The sequence below is a fragment of the Sciurus carolinensis genome, chromosome X, assembly GCF_902686445.1.
Source record: "Sciurus carolinensis chromosome X, mSciCar1.2, whole genome shotgun sequence".
Classification (NCBI taxonomy): Eukaryota; Metazoa; Chordata; class Mammalia; order Rodentia; family Sciuridae; genus Sciurus; species Sciurus carolinensis.
Genome location: NC_062232.1, coordinates 82,940,874 through 82,958,552, shown reverse-complemented (window position 1 = coordinate 82,958,552; position 17,679 = coordinate 82,940,874). Strand labels below are relative to the sequence as shown.

At 38.2% G+C, this 17,679-nt stretch overlaps 1 protein-coding gene across 5 annotated transcripts in view; it reads left to right on the top strand.

Moving 5' to 3' along the window:
• Trmt2b (tRNA methyltransferase 2 homolog B) overlaps positions 1-17,679 on the top strand; it is a 79,830-nt gene that overhangs the window by 14,927 nt on the left and 47,224 nt on the right. For 3 of the 5 annotated variants that reach the window (XR_007106373.1, XM_047535689.1, XM_047535687.1), the window contains exons 8-14: positions 9,205-9,280; positions 13,474-13,562; positions 15,072-15,166; positions 15,502-15,716; positions 15,872-15,973; positions 16,803-16,922; positions 17,126-17,225. Coding sequence is in view for 3 of the 5 variants with exons in the window: in XM_047535689.1 (XP_047391645.1) it covers positions 9,205-9,280; positions 13,474-13,562; positions 15,072-15,166; positions 15,502-15,716; positions 15,872-15,973; positions 16,803-16,922; positions 17,126-17,225 (797 nt within the window). In the remaining 2 variants the exon portion in view is untranslated. Of the gene's footprint in view, positions 1-9,204; positions 9,281-13,415; positions 13,563-15,071; positions 15,167-15,501; positions 15,717-15,871; positions 15,974-16,802; positions 16,945-17,125; positions 17,226-17,679 lie in introns of all 5 variants that reach the window. The other 2 variants (XR_007106374.1, XM_047535688.1) reach the window with 2 other exon arrangements.

The window sequence follows — 17,679 nt, the reverse complement described above, 5'->3', positions numbered from 1 at the left end:
AGAGCTGTCCTTGAACGACACAAAAGCTATGCTGTTTTTCTTAAAATTCTGCAGTAGTTGCCCAGTAACTTATGAAATGAAATATAAATTCCTTACCTTTTCACTTAAGGATCATCAGTATGAGGTTCCTAGCCTCATGTTTTGCCACATCCTCTTATGCTTTCCTCCATCAATTTATTCTGAATTGGTGTTCCTCTGCCATGCTGTAAAATTCCTGCCTAAGGCTGTCCTGTCTGTTGAGAATGCCTTCATTTTTCTTTGACTGCTTCTGGTGCTTTTTTTTTGTTTTTGTTCTGGGGATCAAACATAGGACCTTGCATATGTTAGACAAGTGCTCTACCACTGAGCTACATACTTAGCTAGCTCCTGTCTCAAACAATAAAAAGGGCTAAGTTGCCATCCTTGTGTCTCATTCTGTCTAATAGCTGGGATGGTAGGCATGTACCACCATATCCAGCTGGCTTCCACTTATTTTGTAAGATTCATTTCAGGCATTGGAACCTGTAGAAAACCATATCTGACTCCTTAGTCTGATTAAGGTTCTCCTCTTATACTCTGTATCTCCATGCGAATCTCCCGTTATAGCACTTAGTATATTATATTATTTTTCATCATTTGTGGGTGCTTCCCATACTAAACTTTGGAGGTAGCAGCTCTGTTGTATCCAGCTTTGTACTCTAGCACATTGCACAGATTTGTACACATGGTGGATGCTCATCAAATATTTGAAATACTTCTTCATAATATTTACCTGATTCTAGCTCTTGTAGCTTCTGTTGGGCAAATTTCTAATCTCTACATCTATCTAAATGAATTTCTCTTCCCTACAGAATTTGTTCTGGACCTAAATTTCAATCCATTAAGGACTCAAATGCTGGCCAGATGCTGATTGTTAACTATCTTATGTATATAGCACTGGGCTATGTACACGTAAGATATTTTTTATTTCTAAATTTTTTGGTTACCAGGGATTGAACTGAGGGGCACACAATCACTGAGCTACATCTCTAGCCCTATTTTGTATTTTACTTAAAGACAGGGTCTCGTTGAGTTGCTTAGTGCCTCGCTTTTGCTGAGACTGGCTTTGAACTTGTGATCCTCCTGTCTCAGCCTCCCGAGCTGCTGGGATTACAGGCATGTGCCACTGTGCCCAACTGTAAGATATTTTTTAACGTTCTAAGATTTTTATATCTTCATACCCATTACTGATACTGACGTTCCATTCCATTAAGAAAGAGAGAATAATCTTTGTCTAACCCGCCTACCTGCATTTTAGGTTTAAATTTGTTTTCGTGTTACTGGAGATCAAACCTAGGGCCTTGCACATACTAGGCAAGCACTCTACCAGTGAGCTACATCTCCAGACTTAAATATCTACTTTTGATATTTTGAGGGAAAACATGAGTTTTATGGGACGACCATCAAGATCAAAGAAGAATCTTTAATACTATTTATTTTCTATCAAAGAAATGCAAGTATATGGCTTTAAATTCACATAGTAGCTGAATGCTATGGCCTGTGCTTGTAATCCCAGCTATTTGGGTAGCTAAAGCAGGAGAATTGCAAGTTCAAGGCCAATCTCAGCTACTTAGGCCCTGTCTAAAAATAAAAAATAAAAAGGGCTAGGGATATGACTCAGTAGTAAGTGCCCCTGGATCAAATCTCTAGTACAAAAAAAAAAAAAAGCTGGGTGCAATGGTGCACATACGTGTAATTCCAGTGATTTAGGAGGCTGAGATAGGATCACAAGATTAAGGCTAGCCTCAGCAATTTAGGGAGGTCTTCAGCAACTTAGCAAGATCCTGTCTCAAAGGGTTGGAGATAACACCTCAATGGTAATGCACCCTGGGTTAAATCTCCAGTATCCCCCCACCCTGCCAAAAAAAAAAGTCATTACTAAAATGTTAGTAAGGAAATGGAAGTCCTCTTTTCTACCTCTCCTTACTCTTGAGTCTTACCAGAATCAGCAGCCGTTTTTTTTTTTTTAAGCTCTTTCTGCTAGCATTTCATACATATTCTATTACACACACATTAATAATTTCATACATATAATATATAATATTATATTATATATTACATATAATATATATTACATATAATAATTTCATACATATTCTATTACACACACATTAATTCTGACCTATAACATTTACATATAATATGTTGATTTGTGGTTATGGCATAAGGAAATTTATTACTCTTATTTTTGTCTCCTCTCCCAAATTGTACTCAATATCTTTTGTCTCACATTACTGGGGATTAAACCCAGGGACTTGCTACCCAGAGTCACAACATCCACAGAAGTCTGTGCCACTCCTGCCTTTTTTTTTTTTTTTTTTTTTTTTTTTTTTTGTGGTGCTGGGGATTGAACCCAGGGCTTTATGCTTGCAAGGCAAACACTCTACCATCCAAGCTATATCCCCAGCCTGCCCCCTCCCTTTTTTTTTGAGATAGTCTTGTTGAGTTACTGTGGTTGACCGCAAACTTGTGGTCCTCCTGCCTTAGCCTCCCAAATAGCTGGGATTATGGGTGTGTCCCATTGCACCCAGCCTTTGAATATCTTTATAGCACATTTTTTGTTTAAATTAATAGTTAATACTGTGACCATGTAGACATTCACTGCTGAGTGAAGTAGATGTACTAATATTCGGTTTCCTTTGTTGTACAATTTTTAAATTTTATGTCATGAAAAAGTACAAATATATAAAAGCAGAGAACGGTGTAACAATCTCCATGTACCCATTCCTAGCTTCAGTAACTATCAACATGTAGCCAGTCTTTTTTGTGTGGGTACCAGGGATTGAACTGAGGGGCACGTGACCACTGAGCCACATCTCCAGCCCTATTTTGTATTTTATTTAGAGACAGGGTCTCACTGAGTTGCTTACTCCCTTGCTTTTGCTGAGGCTGGTTTTGAACTCATGATCCTCCTACCTCAGCCTCTCAAGATGCTGGGATTACAGACATGTGCCACCATGCCCAGCTAGCCAATCTTTTAATCTATTCTCTCACCTACTTTCCATCCATCTCCTTTGAATTGGTTTGAAGCAATTCAGACATGTCATATAGAATATTTATATTTTAGTATGAGTACTAAGAGAAAGGACTTATTTTTTAAACATAACCTTATACCATTACCATACCTAAATATTAGTATTTATCCTCTATTGTCAAATATCTGACAAATGTTCAGATTTGATGTCGGTTTATCTCATAACTGTTGTGATTTTTATAGTGGTTTGTTCAAATTACGATTCAAAGTACACTTGTCCCTTGGTATCCATGTGGGGTTTGGGTTCCAGTCCCTACAGATACCAACATCCATGAATGTGCAAGTCCCTTATATAAGATGGCTTAGTATTTGCATATCACCCACATCCGTCATTCCCTATAATTTAGATCATTTTAAAATTACTAACACCTGATATAATGTAAATGCCATGTAAATAAATAGTAAATAGCAGGACTCTGGTTGTAGTTTAGTGGAGGAGCACTTGTCTTGCACATGTGAGGCACTGGGTTCCATCTTCAGCACCACATAAACAATAAATAAAATAGTTATTGTGTCCATCTACAACTAAAAAATTTTTTTAAAAAGTCATTTAAAAAATAGTAAATAGCTATGTGAATAGTTGTATTTTTTTAAGTATTGTTTTTAGTTGTCCATGTACCTTTATTTTACTTATTTATATGCAGTGCTGAGAATCAAACCTAGTGCTTCACACATGCTACACAAGCACTCTACCACTGAGCTACAACCCAAGCCCTGTTGTATTGTTTTTTGAAATATTTTTAGTTGTATATGAACAAAATACCTTTATTTTTATTTATTATATTTATTTTATGTGGTGCTGATGATTGAAACTAGGGCCTCACACATGCTAGGTAAGCACTCTGGCACTAAGCCACAACCATTGCCTAGTTGTATTGTTTAGTGAATAGTGACAAGAAAACATGCTGCATATTTCCAGTGCAGACATAATGTTTTTTGAATATTTTCAGTATGGTTGGTTGGCTCTTCTGATGCAGATTTGCAGTGTTGGCTGTATACATAGCATTTCTCTTCTTTTCTTTTTTAATACTGGCAATTAAACCCAGGGATGGTCAACCACTGAGCCAAATCCCCAGCCATTTTTATTTCTTATTCTGAGATGGCCTCACTAAGTTGCTGAGGTTGGCCTCAAACTGGAGATTCTCCTCCCTTAGCCTCCTGAGTTGCTAGGATTATAGGTGTGCACCACCATGCCTGGTTCAGGTTTGATTTTTGACAATAATATTTTCATACAAATAGGTCCAATGGCTCTCTTTTGGTACAGAGATAGAACTGTAGATTTGGATTCTGTTACTTGCACTCATTCACAAGGCCCCATCAGCTTTTTACCTAATGGTTGTAGAAGTTGTTGATCCTTGCCTACATCCATTAGAACATGAATGGTTGTATGTAAAAAGGGGATAATTTTAAATCTATCATGCCCTCTTCATTTATTAGCTAGAATTCTTCTAAAAATAACTTATTTACTCTTTAGTTACACTATGTACTGTAAGCAAATGCATGGTTCTTTCACATTCCTCAAAAGGTGAGGTCAGTTTAAATTTATTTTGATATCCATTATGAACCCATGGATTGCAAGTTTTTTGGGTACTGGGCATTGAATCCAGAGACACTTTAACAACTGTGCTACATCCTCAGACCTTTTTATTTTTTGAGACAGAGTCTCACTAAGTTGCTGACTCTGGTTTTGAACTTATGATCCTCCTTCCGGCGCCTCCCGAGCTGCTGGTATTATAGGCACGTGCTACTCATGGATTTTTAACATTTGATATATTTTAGTCCAATGTAGATACTAGGTTGATTTTTATATTCAAATTATTCCATTTGGGGCCAGTTAAAACTTCTTTTTAAGTTGCTTCAGAGCCCGAGGTGTCTTCTGGAATGATAAGATATTCCATTTTCTGCCTGAGTATTTAGAACCAACTATTCCTTAAAGGAGTCCTTGTTTGTTTTAGTGGTAAGTGGTATTTAGAGGCCACCGTGTATCTGCTGGATTGGTCATATTTCAAGGCCTAGAAAGTGGACAGACTGATGTGTTTTTTAAAAAGAAAATATGTGCCCATACTGATATCCAAATCAAATTTAGAATTACTTAAACCTTAAATATTTGATTTTATATTTTTATTTTTTGTTTAATGAAAATTTTAGCTTCTGAAAGAATTAACATACTCATTTGTTCTATACTATTATGTATATAATATCAAAACTACAGTAATAATAATACGGTTACTAAATTTTTTTAAAGAATTCAGAATTTCTTTCTAGTTCATTTTGTCAAACGATTGTGGCCCTTAAAGTAATTTTTGTCTTTCCACAGTGTCAGAATTTATTAAATGATGATAAATTCACAAGCTATACCACTTTCAGCATTTGTGATTCACTAAATACTCATGGGTCATTGGGCAATCACAAGTTCTTTTGTTCCTCCTTAATTCTTGTCTTTATTGTTATGCCACCAACCTGATGCTTGAGATACAATTTCTTTTTTCCCCCCCATCTTGCTTTCAGATTTTAGCAATTATCTATTTATTTATTTTTGGTATGGGGGATTGAAGCCAGGGGTGCTTAACCACTGAAACACATCCCTAGCCCTATTTTGCATTATATTTAGAGTCAGGGTCTCACTGAGTTGCTTAGCACCTTGCTTTTACTGAGGCTGGCTTTGATCTCCTTGTGATCCTCCTGCTTCAGCCTCCTGAGCCACTGGAATTACAGGCATGTGCCAATAGCACCTGGCCAGAACTGGATTTTTAATTTTTCATCTTGATTTAATTTTTTTTTTCTGGGGATTTAATCCGGGGACACTTAACCATTGAGGCACATTTCCAGCTCTTTTTATATTTTATTTTGAGACAGGGTCTTGAATTGCTTAGGACTTTGCTAAGTTGCTGAGGCTGACTCTGAACTTGTGATCCTCCTGCCTCAGTCTCCCAAGCCTCCAGGATTACAGGCGTGCACCACCACGCCTGGCTCATCTTGATTTAATTTTGTATTGTAATTTTGTAAAAAAATTTGCATGATTCCAAAGTCAAATCTACAAAAAAGGTACATTTAGAGAGGTTTAGCTTTCATGAACTCTGGCCCTTCTACCCTTTTTCTTCTTTCCTGCTGTGGTAACACTTGTTACTTATTCTTACTTCTTTTACAAAATATCAAGAGATATTTGTGTCCCCCTTTTTCTTAGCTAAAAGGGCTTACTGTCCACTGTTTTACGCTTTTTTACACATAAAATGTGCTTCTTTTTAAAATAACTCCATAGTTACGTTGTGTGATGTATTTTAAAATATTTTGTTTTTATTGGCATGAATAATTATCTCACTTTTCCACTTCTTTAATTTTCTGTGAATCTATTGCAGTTTTTTTTCCAGGTGCTTTAAATCTGTTGAATATTCATTGGTATGAGCAAAGCTTCAGTTTCTCCAGAGATATTTTTTTCTGGAGTTCACCATCCTAGGCCCACTAGGTCTTCTTCATAGCTGTGATCCTGTCATTTTTGCTGTTCTACAGTTTTGGTCTTTTCTGTTTCTTAGATCCCCTGTCTTCTTTTTTCTTGGTTTGCACTCTCATTTGGCTAGAGTACAACCTTCATTAGCTTCCTGAGGAAGAGTGCCTAGGAGGTAAATTTTTGGAGTTTTTGCATGTCTATAAATATTTTTTTCCATACCAACATACGACTGAAAGATTGTCTAGATTTAAAATTTTGGGGGCTGGGGATATTGCTCAGTTGGTAGAGTGCTCGCCTCACAAGCAAAACGCCTTGGGTTCAATCCCCAGCACTGCAAAAAAAAAAAAAAAAAAAAAAATATTTGGGCTTAAAATCTTTTGGTCTTATAAATTTGAAGACATGATTTGATTGTTAGCTGATTGCCAAAGTTGTGTTAAGTTGTTAAGTCTTGATCCTTTGTAGATTATTCATCACCCCTTTTTCTTTCTTGAAGTTTTTAGGGAACCAGTATTTGTCCCTGAAACTTCATGGCCATGTGGGCTTTTCTTTCTTTCTATGCCTTGACCCTCTGGAAACTTAATACTGGGAAATTTTTTCTGTAATATTTCTTTGTTTACCCCTTCTGCCACATTTTCTATGACCTCTCTATGCCTCCTATTGTTTAGATGTTAGACTTCTTGGATTCTTTCATAATCATTCCTTTCTCTTATTTTCTATCTCTTTGTGTCTTCCTTTTTGTGAAAATGTCTTCAGTTAAAAGCCCACAACTTTATTGAATTTCTACTACTCTTTCCTTGTTCTGATTATTTCAATTGTATGGCATCATGTTCTTTTTTAGTTATGTAATATTTTCTATTTATCTGTTTTTTTTTTTTTTTTTTTTTTTTTTTTTTTTTTGCGGTGCTGGGGATCGAACCCAGGGCCTTGTGCTTGCAAGGCAAGCACTCTACCGACTGAGCTATCTCCCCAGCCCTATTTATTTGCTTTTTTAACTGTTCTTTGAATTGTCTGTTAACTTCAGGATTTTTTTCCTGGTGTTTCGGCCATTGTCTTTCATCATGGAGGCTTTTTTTTTTTTTTTTTTTTTTTTGTGGTACTGGGGATCAAACCCAGGGCCTTGTGCTTGCAAGGCAAGCACTCTACCATCTGAGCTATCTCCTCAGCCCTAAATGGAATTTAAAAAAAAATTTTTTTGGTACCAGAGATTGAACCCAAGGGCACTCAACCACTGAACCACATTTCTAGCCCTGTTTTATGTTCTATTTAGAGACAGAGTCTCACTGAGTTGCTTAGTGCCTTTCTAAATTGTTGAGGCTGGTGATCCTCCTGCCTCAGTCTCTTTAACCACTGGGATTACAGGTGTGTATCACAGTACCTGGCAAGGATTTTTAAAGTTTTTTATTTTGGTGGTGGTGCTGGGAATTGAACCCAGGGCTTTCTGCTTGTTAGAGAAGTGCACTACTGCCAAGCTACACCCGCGGCCGTTGTTCTGCTTGTTTTTTTTCTCTTGACGTTTATATTCTGGGTCTACCAGTCTCTTGAGAATCAGCTCCAGATCTCCTGTGTAGCTATTGCAATTAAATGTAGAAAGAGGACAAGGGGTCTTGCCCTTACTAATGCAGACGTACATTGATTATTCCTGCTGCTTTCTCTCTATCACCCATTCCTCTGCCTGGTATCACCAGAGCTTTTGCAGGTTAATTTTCTCCTGCAGAAATAGTGTACAGTCTTCTGATAGAGGAAAATGGAAGTTCTTGATAGGATGAGGATGTTTCCCAGTTTTGTGTCCAGATTTTTAACCAATCACTCATTTAGCCATGCACTTTACCCTATCTCTGTCTCCTGCAGTATCTTTTGTCTTCAAATGTGAGCTTTTCTTGGTTCATGTGGGGCTGATAAACCTACATCTTGTTATGTCCTTCCCTGTGGCATGCCAGATATAACTTCCTTCGCCTAAGTTACTTGTCGCTCTGATCTCCTTTCTATTTTCTAAGACTTTATTGAGGTTTCTCTTCTCTTGTTGTCTTCTGTCCCATTATCTTTATTCTTTCTTTCATTTTTTTTCATTCTGTAAGCACTGTTGTGACCTTACAAGTGCTAGGCATTACTCTAAAAGTGTAGAGTAATAAGCAATGAAGGAAATATTTCTTCCCTTGTGGAACTTCAATTCTAGTCGAGGAAAGATTTAAAACAATGAACATTAACAGCCAGGCATGGTGGCACATGCCTGTAATCCCTGCAGCTTGGTAGGCTGAGGCAGGAGGATCACAAATTCAAAGCCAGACTCAGCAATTTAGCGAGGTGTTAAGCAACTCAATGAGACCCTGTCTCTAAAATAAAATAGAAAAAAATAGTTGGGGATGTGGCCCAGTCATTAAGTGCCCCTGAGTTCAATCCCTGGTACCAAAATAAAAAAAGTAAACATAACAAATAAATAAATTATATAGTGTTTTGAAAGATGATAAGTGCCAGGGGAAAACAGTAAAGAAGAGAACAAGTTTGGGAGAAGTGTTGGATATAATTTTAAATAGGGTCAAGTTGACTACAGTGGAAAAGTACTATTTTTGTGTGTGTGTTAATGGGGATCAAACCCAGGGCCTCACACATGCTAAGCAAGCATTCTACTATTGAGCTAAACCCCTAACCCTAAGAAAGTGATGCTTAAATAAAACAGTGGTTCTCAACTGAGGGCAATTTTGCCTTTCAGGAGACATTTGGCAATGTCTGGAGCCATTTTGGGTTGATATCACTGGAGAATGATTGCGTGCTGCTATTAGTATCTGGTGGGTATAAGCCAGGGATACTGTTAAATATCCTGTACAATGCATGAGGAAGCCTCTGGCAAAGAATTATCTTCCCCCAAATGTCAGTAAAGCTAAGGTTGAAAAATCCTGGAGTAAAGACTTAAAGAAAATAAGCATATGAGCTGTGCAGAGATCTGAGGGAGGAGCATTCTATGCAAAAAGAGTAGATGTTGCAAAGGATCTAAGATGAGACTGTAACTGACTTCCTGGAGGACCTGAAAGTAGACTCAGAGTAATGTTGGGAAGAACAAGCTATAGTAGGATTTGAGGTGAGAGTTGACAGAGGCTGCATCATGCAGTGCCTTAGAGGTCATTGTAGGAACTTTAGCTGTTGTTCTGAATGAAATTGGGACCCATTGGAGGTTTTCTTATTGTTTTTTGGTACTGGGGATTGAAGCCAGGGGCGTTTTACCATTGAGCCACATCCCCTACCCTTTTTTTGTATTTTACTTAGGTATAGGGTTTCATTGAGTTGTTTAGCACCTTGCTAAATTGCTGAGTTTGGCTTAGAACTCATGATCCTCCTGCCTCAGCCTCCTGAGTTGCTGGGATTACAGGCAAGTGCCTATGTGCCCGGCTACTTCTTTTTTTTTTCTTTTTAAATTTTTTTAGTTTTAGGTGGACACAATACCTTTATTTTATTTTTATGTGGTACTGAGAATTGAACCCAGGGCCTCACACATGCTAGGTGAGCACTTTACCACTGAGCCACAACCCCAGCCCCCTATTTCTTATTTTGAAACAGGGTCTTGCTAAGTTGCTGAGGTTATCTGTGAACTTGTGATCCTCCTGCCTCTGCTTCCCAATTTGTTGGAATTGTAGGTGGGTGCTGCTATGGTGGGACCCCATTGGAGTTTTGGTTTTTTTTGTTTTTTTTTTTTGGTTACTAGGGATTAAACCCAGGGGCACTTAACCACAGAGTCACATTCCCAGACCGTTTTTGTATTTTATTTTGAGACCGGGTCTCACTAAGTTACTTAGGACCTTGCTAAGTTCTTGAGGCTGGCTTTGAACTTGTGAACCTCCTGCCTCAGCCCCCTGAGCTGTTTGGATTATAGGTGTGTAATACCGTGCCCAGCTTCCTATTACAGATTTTTGATGAGGGTAAATGTCTTGTCTGATCAGGTTTTTATCGGCACTCAAGTTGTGATATTCAGAATGGATTATGGGAGAGGGACGATTCAGGCAGGAAAATCAGGAGGCTATAGCAGTATTCCAGGTGAGAGGATATAGGCCATTAGTAGTAGTGGAGCTAGATACATCTTGAAAATAGAACAACAGGATATATCTTGAAGGACAGTTCCTAATGGATTGAATGAGAGGTATGAGAGAAAGAGGGGAGTAGAAAAATGGCCCCATATGTGTGGGTAGAGCAAGTGCAATGATTCCAATTGAAATGGGAAAGACTGTTGTACAGCAGATTGGGTAGGGGGAGATTAGTAGTTCACTTTTGGACATGTTGCATTTGAGATGCCTGTTATCTGAGCGGCTGTGTTAAGTTGATGGTTGGATATACAGTCATACATCACTTCGTAGTAGGAATATGTTCTGAGAAATGCATTTATAGGTTATTGTTTGAACATCATAAGTTGTACTTACACAAACCTGCATGGTATAGCCTACTACATACATTGGCTATATGACTTAATTATATGATATAATTTATTGTTCCTGGGGCTATGATGAACAAAACAAGAGTAAGTCAAACAAGAGAAAAGAATGCAATCAAGAGACATTATGAACACAAGACATGTGAGGCTGCTGCTAGTGTAGTTTAATGTTTTACAGTAAATTATGTACTGTACATAATATATATAACTGTCAGTATAGTAGGTTTGTTTACACCAGCATCGCCACAAATGTGTGAGTAATGCATTGTGTTATGACAGTGCAGTGGTGACCTCTATGGTATCACTAGGTGATAGGAATTTTTCGGTTTCATTATAATCTTATGAGATCACCATTGTTGATAGAAATGTCATTATGTGGTTCATGACTATTAATCTAGGATTCCAGGGAGAGAAATCCAGGAGTTTTTATCATGTAGATATTACTTAAAAATCAAGGGAGTGAGAATAGATAGAAAAAAGGAGAGGAACAGGGACTGAGCCCTAGGCATTCCCATTTTAAGAAGACCAGGAGAAGAAGAGGAGCTAATAAAAGAGACTGAGAGGGAGCAACCAATGAGGAAAATAAGTAACTGGAGAGTGTAGTGTCCTGATTGCCAAGTAAAGTGGACAGAAGAGTGACTCATCAGCTGTACTCAGTGCTGTTGATAAATAATAAAAAGGATTAAGATTTGGCCATTGGGGGCTGGTGTTGTGGCTCAGTGGTAGAGCACTTGCCTAGCACATGTGAGGTGCTGGGTTCAATCCTCAGCACCACATAAAAAATACATAAAAGTTATAAAAGAATTGGTCATTGGACTTCATGACTTAGGACTTAGGAGGTCCTTGGTGACTTTAATGTGAGCTGTTTTGATGGAGTAATGAGAACCTGATTCAAGTGGGCAAATACAAGAAGAATGGAAGGCAGTGACTATTGTGCTTGTTGAGTTTTACTATGAAGGGGAACAAATGGAGCAGTAACTAGTGGGGAATGTGGAGTTTAGAAGTTTCCTTTTTTCCTTAAAGTGGGAGAATAAAAGCATGCTTATAGTAGTAAGGCCAGAATGCGATAGTGCAGGAGAAGAGAAGAAAGCATTGTTCACACAATAAGCTTAAATAAATTTAGGCCTTATTCCTTTATTTCATTTTAGTAGTATTTTTAAAAGGCATATCTATTATTTTAACCAGAAAGCCCCTTCGGTCTTAATACTTAGGCATTCTCATAGATGAATAGGAGTGTCTCTGTTTTACAATGAAGAAAGAAAAGCCTTAGGTCATACAATAAAGAAGCTGGCTTTCTTACTCGATCTTCCAAGTCAAGCTCAGGTTTTCAATTATCATCCTTTCAGGACCTCTGTGACATTTAGATCTTGCTTCCCAAAAGCATTATTTTCTAAGCAGCCAGTAAATAACTGTTGAACCAGGCTTTCTTTAAATCATCAACCTCAAAATCTGAAGTATATGTTCAGTGTAGTTCAGCATATATTCTATTACATTTATATGAAAATATAACAAAAGCCATCAAGTGCATCCTTAAATGATTTTAACCTCTCACCACTAGTTTTTGATATAACCTGCCCTTCCCTGTATAAGCTGGAGTTCAATTGAAAATATAGTAAGATTACATGCATTATGAAAACAAAAGAACTTAATCTGACAGTGTGTCTGTATCAAGTGGCTGTTGTTTGAAAAGTTTGTTTTTAAGAATTTTTGAGATCACAGCAGCTAAATCAGAATTACATTTGACTTGTATTCACTAGGAGGAAATGGAGGATCGAACTAATCTATAATGTAGTTGGTATTTGGTTATATGATGTAAAAATGATAGACATATCAGGAAGTTATAAGTAAGAGTGAATCATAGCTTAGACATCAGGAATTGCTGTTAGGAGTAATTCACGGAAATGGAAACTTTATTCCATATTATACATAGAATGAACTGAGATGCTCTCTGAATACCTTTCCTGTTTATTCATACATTCTTTGAAAGATATTTATTGAGCATGTATTATGTGCCAGACTGAGGTAAGCCTTTGTGGAGCTCAGTTTCAGATGTAATGGATTGTGTCTTCTGTAAGGTCACAGGGCAGGGTTCATGTTTTTTATATTATTGTTTTATTCCGCTAGGACTGCCATAGTGAAATGCCACAGAGTTGATGACTTAAATAACAGAAATTGCTTCTTCACTGTCTGAAGGCTAGAAGTCTGAGGCCAGAGTCCTTAGTAGGTTTGGTTTCTTTTGTGAAAAAAGGCCATTTTTTTCTGTGTCCAAATTTGCTTTTATTAGGACACCAGTCAGATTGGATTAAGGCCTGCCTTAAAAGCCTCATTTAACTTAATCACATTTTTAAAGGCCATGTTAAAATACAATCACATTCTGAGGTATTGGGGGTAAAGGTTTTAATGTGAATTTTTGGGGAGCACAATATAGCTCCAGGCACCTAGCAGAATAATCAGCTGTGGAACTTGACAGTTTTGCCCATGTAATGATACTCTTTTCTTCTTAGTACTATGAAGTGTTCCTTCGACAGTCTCCAATGGAACCCTGTCTTCTGTTTCATGAAGGTGGTTATTGGCGTGAGCTCATAGTTCGTACCAATAGTGAAGGACATACAATGGCTATCATCATTTTCCACCCCCAGAAATTAAGTCAGGTGAGCCTCACAGGATAAGGGACAACTTCTGTAACAACACAATTACTATACTACAGTTGGTTTTTGGAAGTTTTGGGGCTGGTAGTAGAAATTACACATCCACAAAATACTTCTGAAATTTGAGGAGGGGGTTTGGGAATGAGAAGTCAGAAAGGATACATACTGCTGGCAATCTGTAAAACTGCAGAGACTGTGGCTAGGCTACCAAACTTATCTTCATTCAAGACCTCCTAAGTATTTTCACAAGAACTTTGCCTGTAGTAGTATGTTTTACACTAAGCCCAAAAGCCAGTTTTATAGAGACTGGAATGTCAGTGTTTTATAGTCCAGATAATACTTCATATGCATTAGTGGTGGAGTGGCCTTTCAAATTATAATTTGCATTTGTAATGCACTTTTTTTTTTTTAAGTAATTTTTAAAAATTTTTAGTTGTCGATGAGCCTTTGTTTATTTATATGTGGTGCTGGGGATTGAACCCAGTGCCTTACGCATGCCAGGCAAGCGCTCTACAACTGAACCACAATCCCAGCCCTTATAATGCATTTTGAGCTTTCAAATATTCCCATATTAAAGCATTCCTATACTTAGGAATAGGCAAGAGAAAGAAGAATGTTTTCACCCTCATTTTAAAAGATGAGCAAATGGAGGCATAGATATACTCAAGTTTAAAGAGCCAGTTAATAGCAAAACCAGGGTTTGAATATAGATCCTTTGATTTCTGGCCTGGTGTTTTTAATTCTGTGGCTCTAACATGGTTTTGTTGTTTGGTACTGGGGATTGAACCCAGAGGTGCTTAACCACTGAGTCACATCCCCAGCCCTATTTTGTATTTTATTGAGAGACAGGGTCTTGATGAGTTGCATAGTGCCTTGCTGCTGAGGCTGGCTTTGAACTCATGATCCTCCTGCCTCAGTATCCTGTGCTGCTGGGTTTATAGGTGTGTACAGCAACTCCAACGTGTTTTATTGAGCTACATGTGTGTCAAGCTAATGTTTAGTCTCTCTGTAATAATGTAAGGATTTTTCACATGTTCTGAACTAAACAAAAGGAGCTACCATTCTCACTCTCTTCTGTGTTTCCTCTTTCATTTCTTCTAGGACTCACATCTTCTGAGGTGGTATTTGGGTGGGTGGTTGGGATTTCTGAAGTGGAGAAGATGGAAGGAATGGAAAGGTTATTGCCTCTGTCTGATGGGATGGAAGCTTAGTTTAGCTTCTTGTTTACAACAAGAATAACTCAAACTTTGTTTAGAGAACTATTAGAAGCTCTATCTAAAGAAAGTGCCAATTCTCTTGTATAGGATTTGGTAAATGCTGAAAAGTTAGGCAGAGCTTCTATTGTGATTTTCTTTTTATAGAATGTTGTTTTATGTTAAGTGTTATTTATAATGAGATTTGATAAATGTATCTTCTTGTCTGACTGCTGTAGAACTGATTAACATAGAACTCAGAGAGAAAATTTATTAGAGGTGAATCTTTCCTTGACTCCTGATTTTGTGATCTGGGCAGGAGGAGCTCTGTATTCAGAAGGAAGCCATAAAGGAATTTTTCATCAAAGGCCCTGGAGCAGTCTGTGACTTGACCTCACTTTACTTCCAGGAATGGTAAACCTGGGACAGCCAAACAAGCAAGTAGGAACCTGGTGGTTTGCTGTAGTCTGGGTTTGTGGATTGCTGGTGAAGGGCTATTGACAGCAGAGGATCTGGGCTGAGTGGTCGTGGCTCTTGTTTACCAGCGAGGTCTGAGAACCCAGGCCAGAATGTAAAAGTGAGAGTGTGTGCATGTGCTCCCATCTTTTGAGAGTGGAATTCCTACAGAGCCCTCAGCCATGGCAAGGAAGCTCTGTCTCTTTACTGAAATGAGGGGCATTCCCTCCCAACCAAGTACTAGAGATGGAATGGTCTGCCATTCTAAGATGCTTTGTTCTTTTCTTTTCCAGCACCATGACCCATTGTAACCATCAGCAGTCCCCCTACCAGCTCCTATTTGGGGAGCCTCACATCTTTGAAGACCTCCTGGGTTTGAAGATTCGCATCTCTCCAGATGCCTTTTTCCAGATTAACACTGCTGGTGCAGAGATACTCTATCGAACTGTGGAGGAGCTGAGCGGAGTGAATTCTAATACCATCCTTCTTGACATCTGTTGTGGAACTGGCAAGTGGTAGCCCAAGGAAGAAGCTGCATGCTGCTGAGCTCCCAAATGCTGTCTACATAATACTCAGAACCATTTTAGGGTGGTGGGATAGATGGTGCAGGCATAACTGTTTAAAACCCTCAAATACTTTCCTCATATCCTCTAATTTCTCCAGGTGTGATTGGCCTCTATCTAGCTCGGCATGCATTCCAGATCATCGGGATTGAATTAGTGGAGCAGGCGGTAGAGGATGCCAGGTGGACTGCAGCTTTCAATGGTATGCAGTCATAATCTTGGAAGCAATTAAGAGATACAGTTGATGGACTGGGGTGTAGTTCAGTGGTACAACACTTGCCTAGTGTGTGCAAAGTCCTATCTTCCATCTTCAGTACTGGGGAAAAAAAGAGATGCAGTTGTTTCCATAATATGGAAAGGGTTATATGAGAAAGGGGAACTACTGTATCCCTGAACTTTGGAAGCAAAGTTCTGGAAGAATTGGGTCCTGATGATTTTTCTGGAAAAGTTCCAAATATCTAATTTTTCCTGTGCAGAAAAGTCTGAGGGAAGCAATAAGCCTAGCTTATAGGAAGGAAACTCTTAAAACCTTGGACAAAAGAGACTTCTTGACATTAGAATCACAAGGCATCACTGTGTAATACGACAAGTTTTAAACTTATATTTTCAGCAGCAGAACCTTTTCCTCTAATAAAATTGTGCCAAACTGCAATATAGAAAACAGATTATCTTTTTCCTTCTACCCCACCTTCCGATAGCTCTTGTGGCATTGAGTGAAATCCTCCGATCCAGCAGGAAGAATGCTTGAGTAAAAGTCAAGGTTCTTGAGTGCTATAGGTACTTACATACATGTGAGTCATTAAGTTGTAAAATAGTACTATCTAGTCTTTCAAGCTGAAAGGTTTTCTGAGATGTTCCAAAATACTTTGGAAAAAATGAAGCAGATACAAATGCATCTCTTTCATTGTTTTTTATAGGTATGCTAGAATCAAAAGGAAGATGGTAGAGCCCTGGCTCCTGTACATTTTGATAAAGCTGAACTTTCTCCCTTGCTGGAGTTGTGTTATGTTATGTGGGCATCTCTCCTGCAGGCATCACCAACTGTGAATTTTACACTGGTAGAGCAGAGAAGATTTTGCCACAGCTACTCAAATCAAAGGAAGATGGGCAGTTAATTGTCGCTGTGGTGAACCCAGCCCGCGCTGGACTTCGTAAGGAGGAATGACTAATTGGGTATTCCCTATGATGTTTTCCCAACTTTCCTCATTCCCACACCATGCTAAGGGGACTCCCAGTGGTCTGATTATCAACTTCTCCTGTATTCCTCACCAATCCTAGGTCCTTGTCAGTTAGAAATTCATGATAATGTGACCATGATAGGTTAATTATGTTAATAAGTTATTTTTTCCATCAGATTACCAGGTGGTTCAAGCCATTCGAAACTGCAGGGCCATCCGCACTCTAGTTTTTGTTTCCTGCAAGCCCCATGGTGAAACCACAAGGAACATCATTGAGTGAGTCTTGGTTTCTTGTTAAAAATTAATTTTTCTAATTATTAAAGTAATCCATGCTTACTGTGCATAATTTAGAAAATGTGGAGAAGCATAAAGAAAACTTAAACAAAAAAATCATACCACTTTCAAGAGTCATTTAAGGGCCATGTTTAGAGTGAGGCAAGACAGGCACTAACTTTGGATACATAGTTTTAAGAGAGTGTCAAATTATAGTGATTGAGATGAAGTTTTAATGCAATACTTTAATTTCTTTTTATTTATTTTGCAGTACTGGGGATTGATCCCAGGTGCTGTACCACTGAGCTACATCCCCAGCCCTTTTTTTTCATTTTTTAAGAGTCCACGCATGAAAATATGTGGTATTTGTTTTTCTGTTTCTGACTTATTCCATTTAACATAACATCTCTAGTTCCATCCAGCTTGCTGTTAATGGTAGGCTATCATTCTTTTCTTA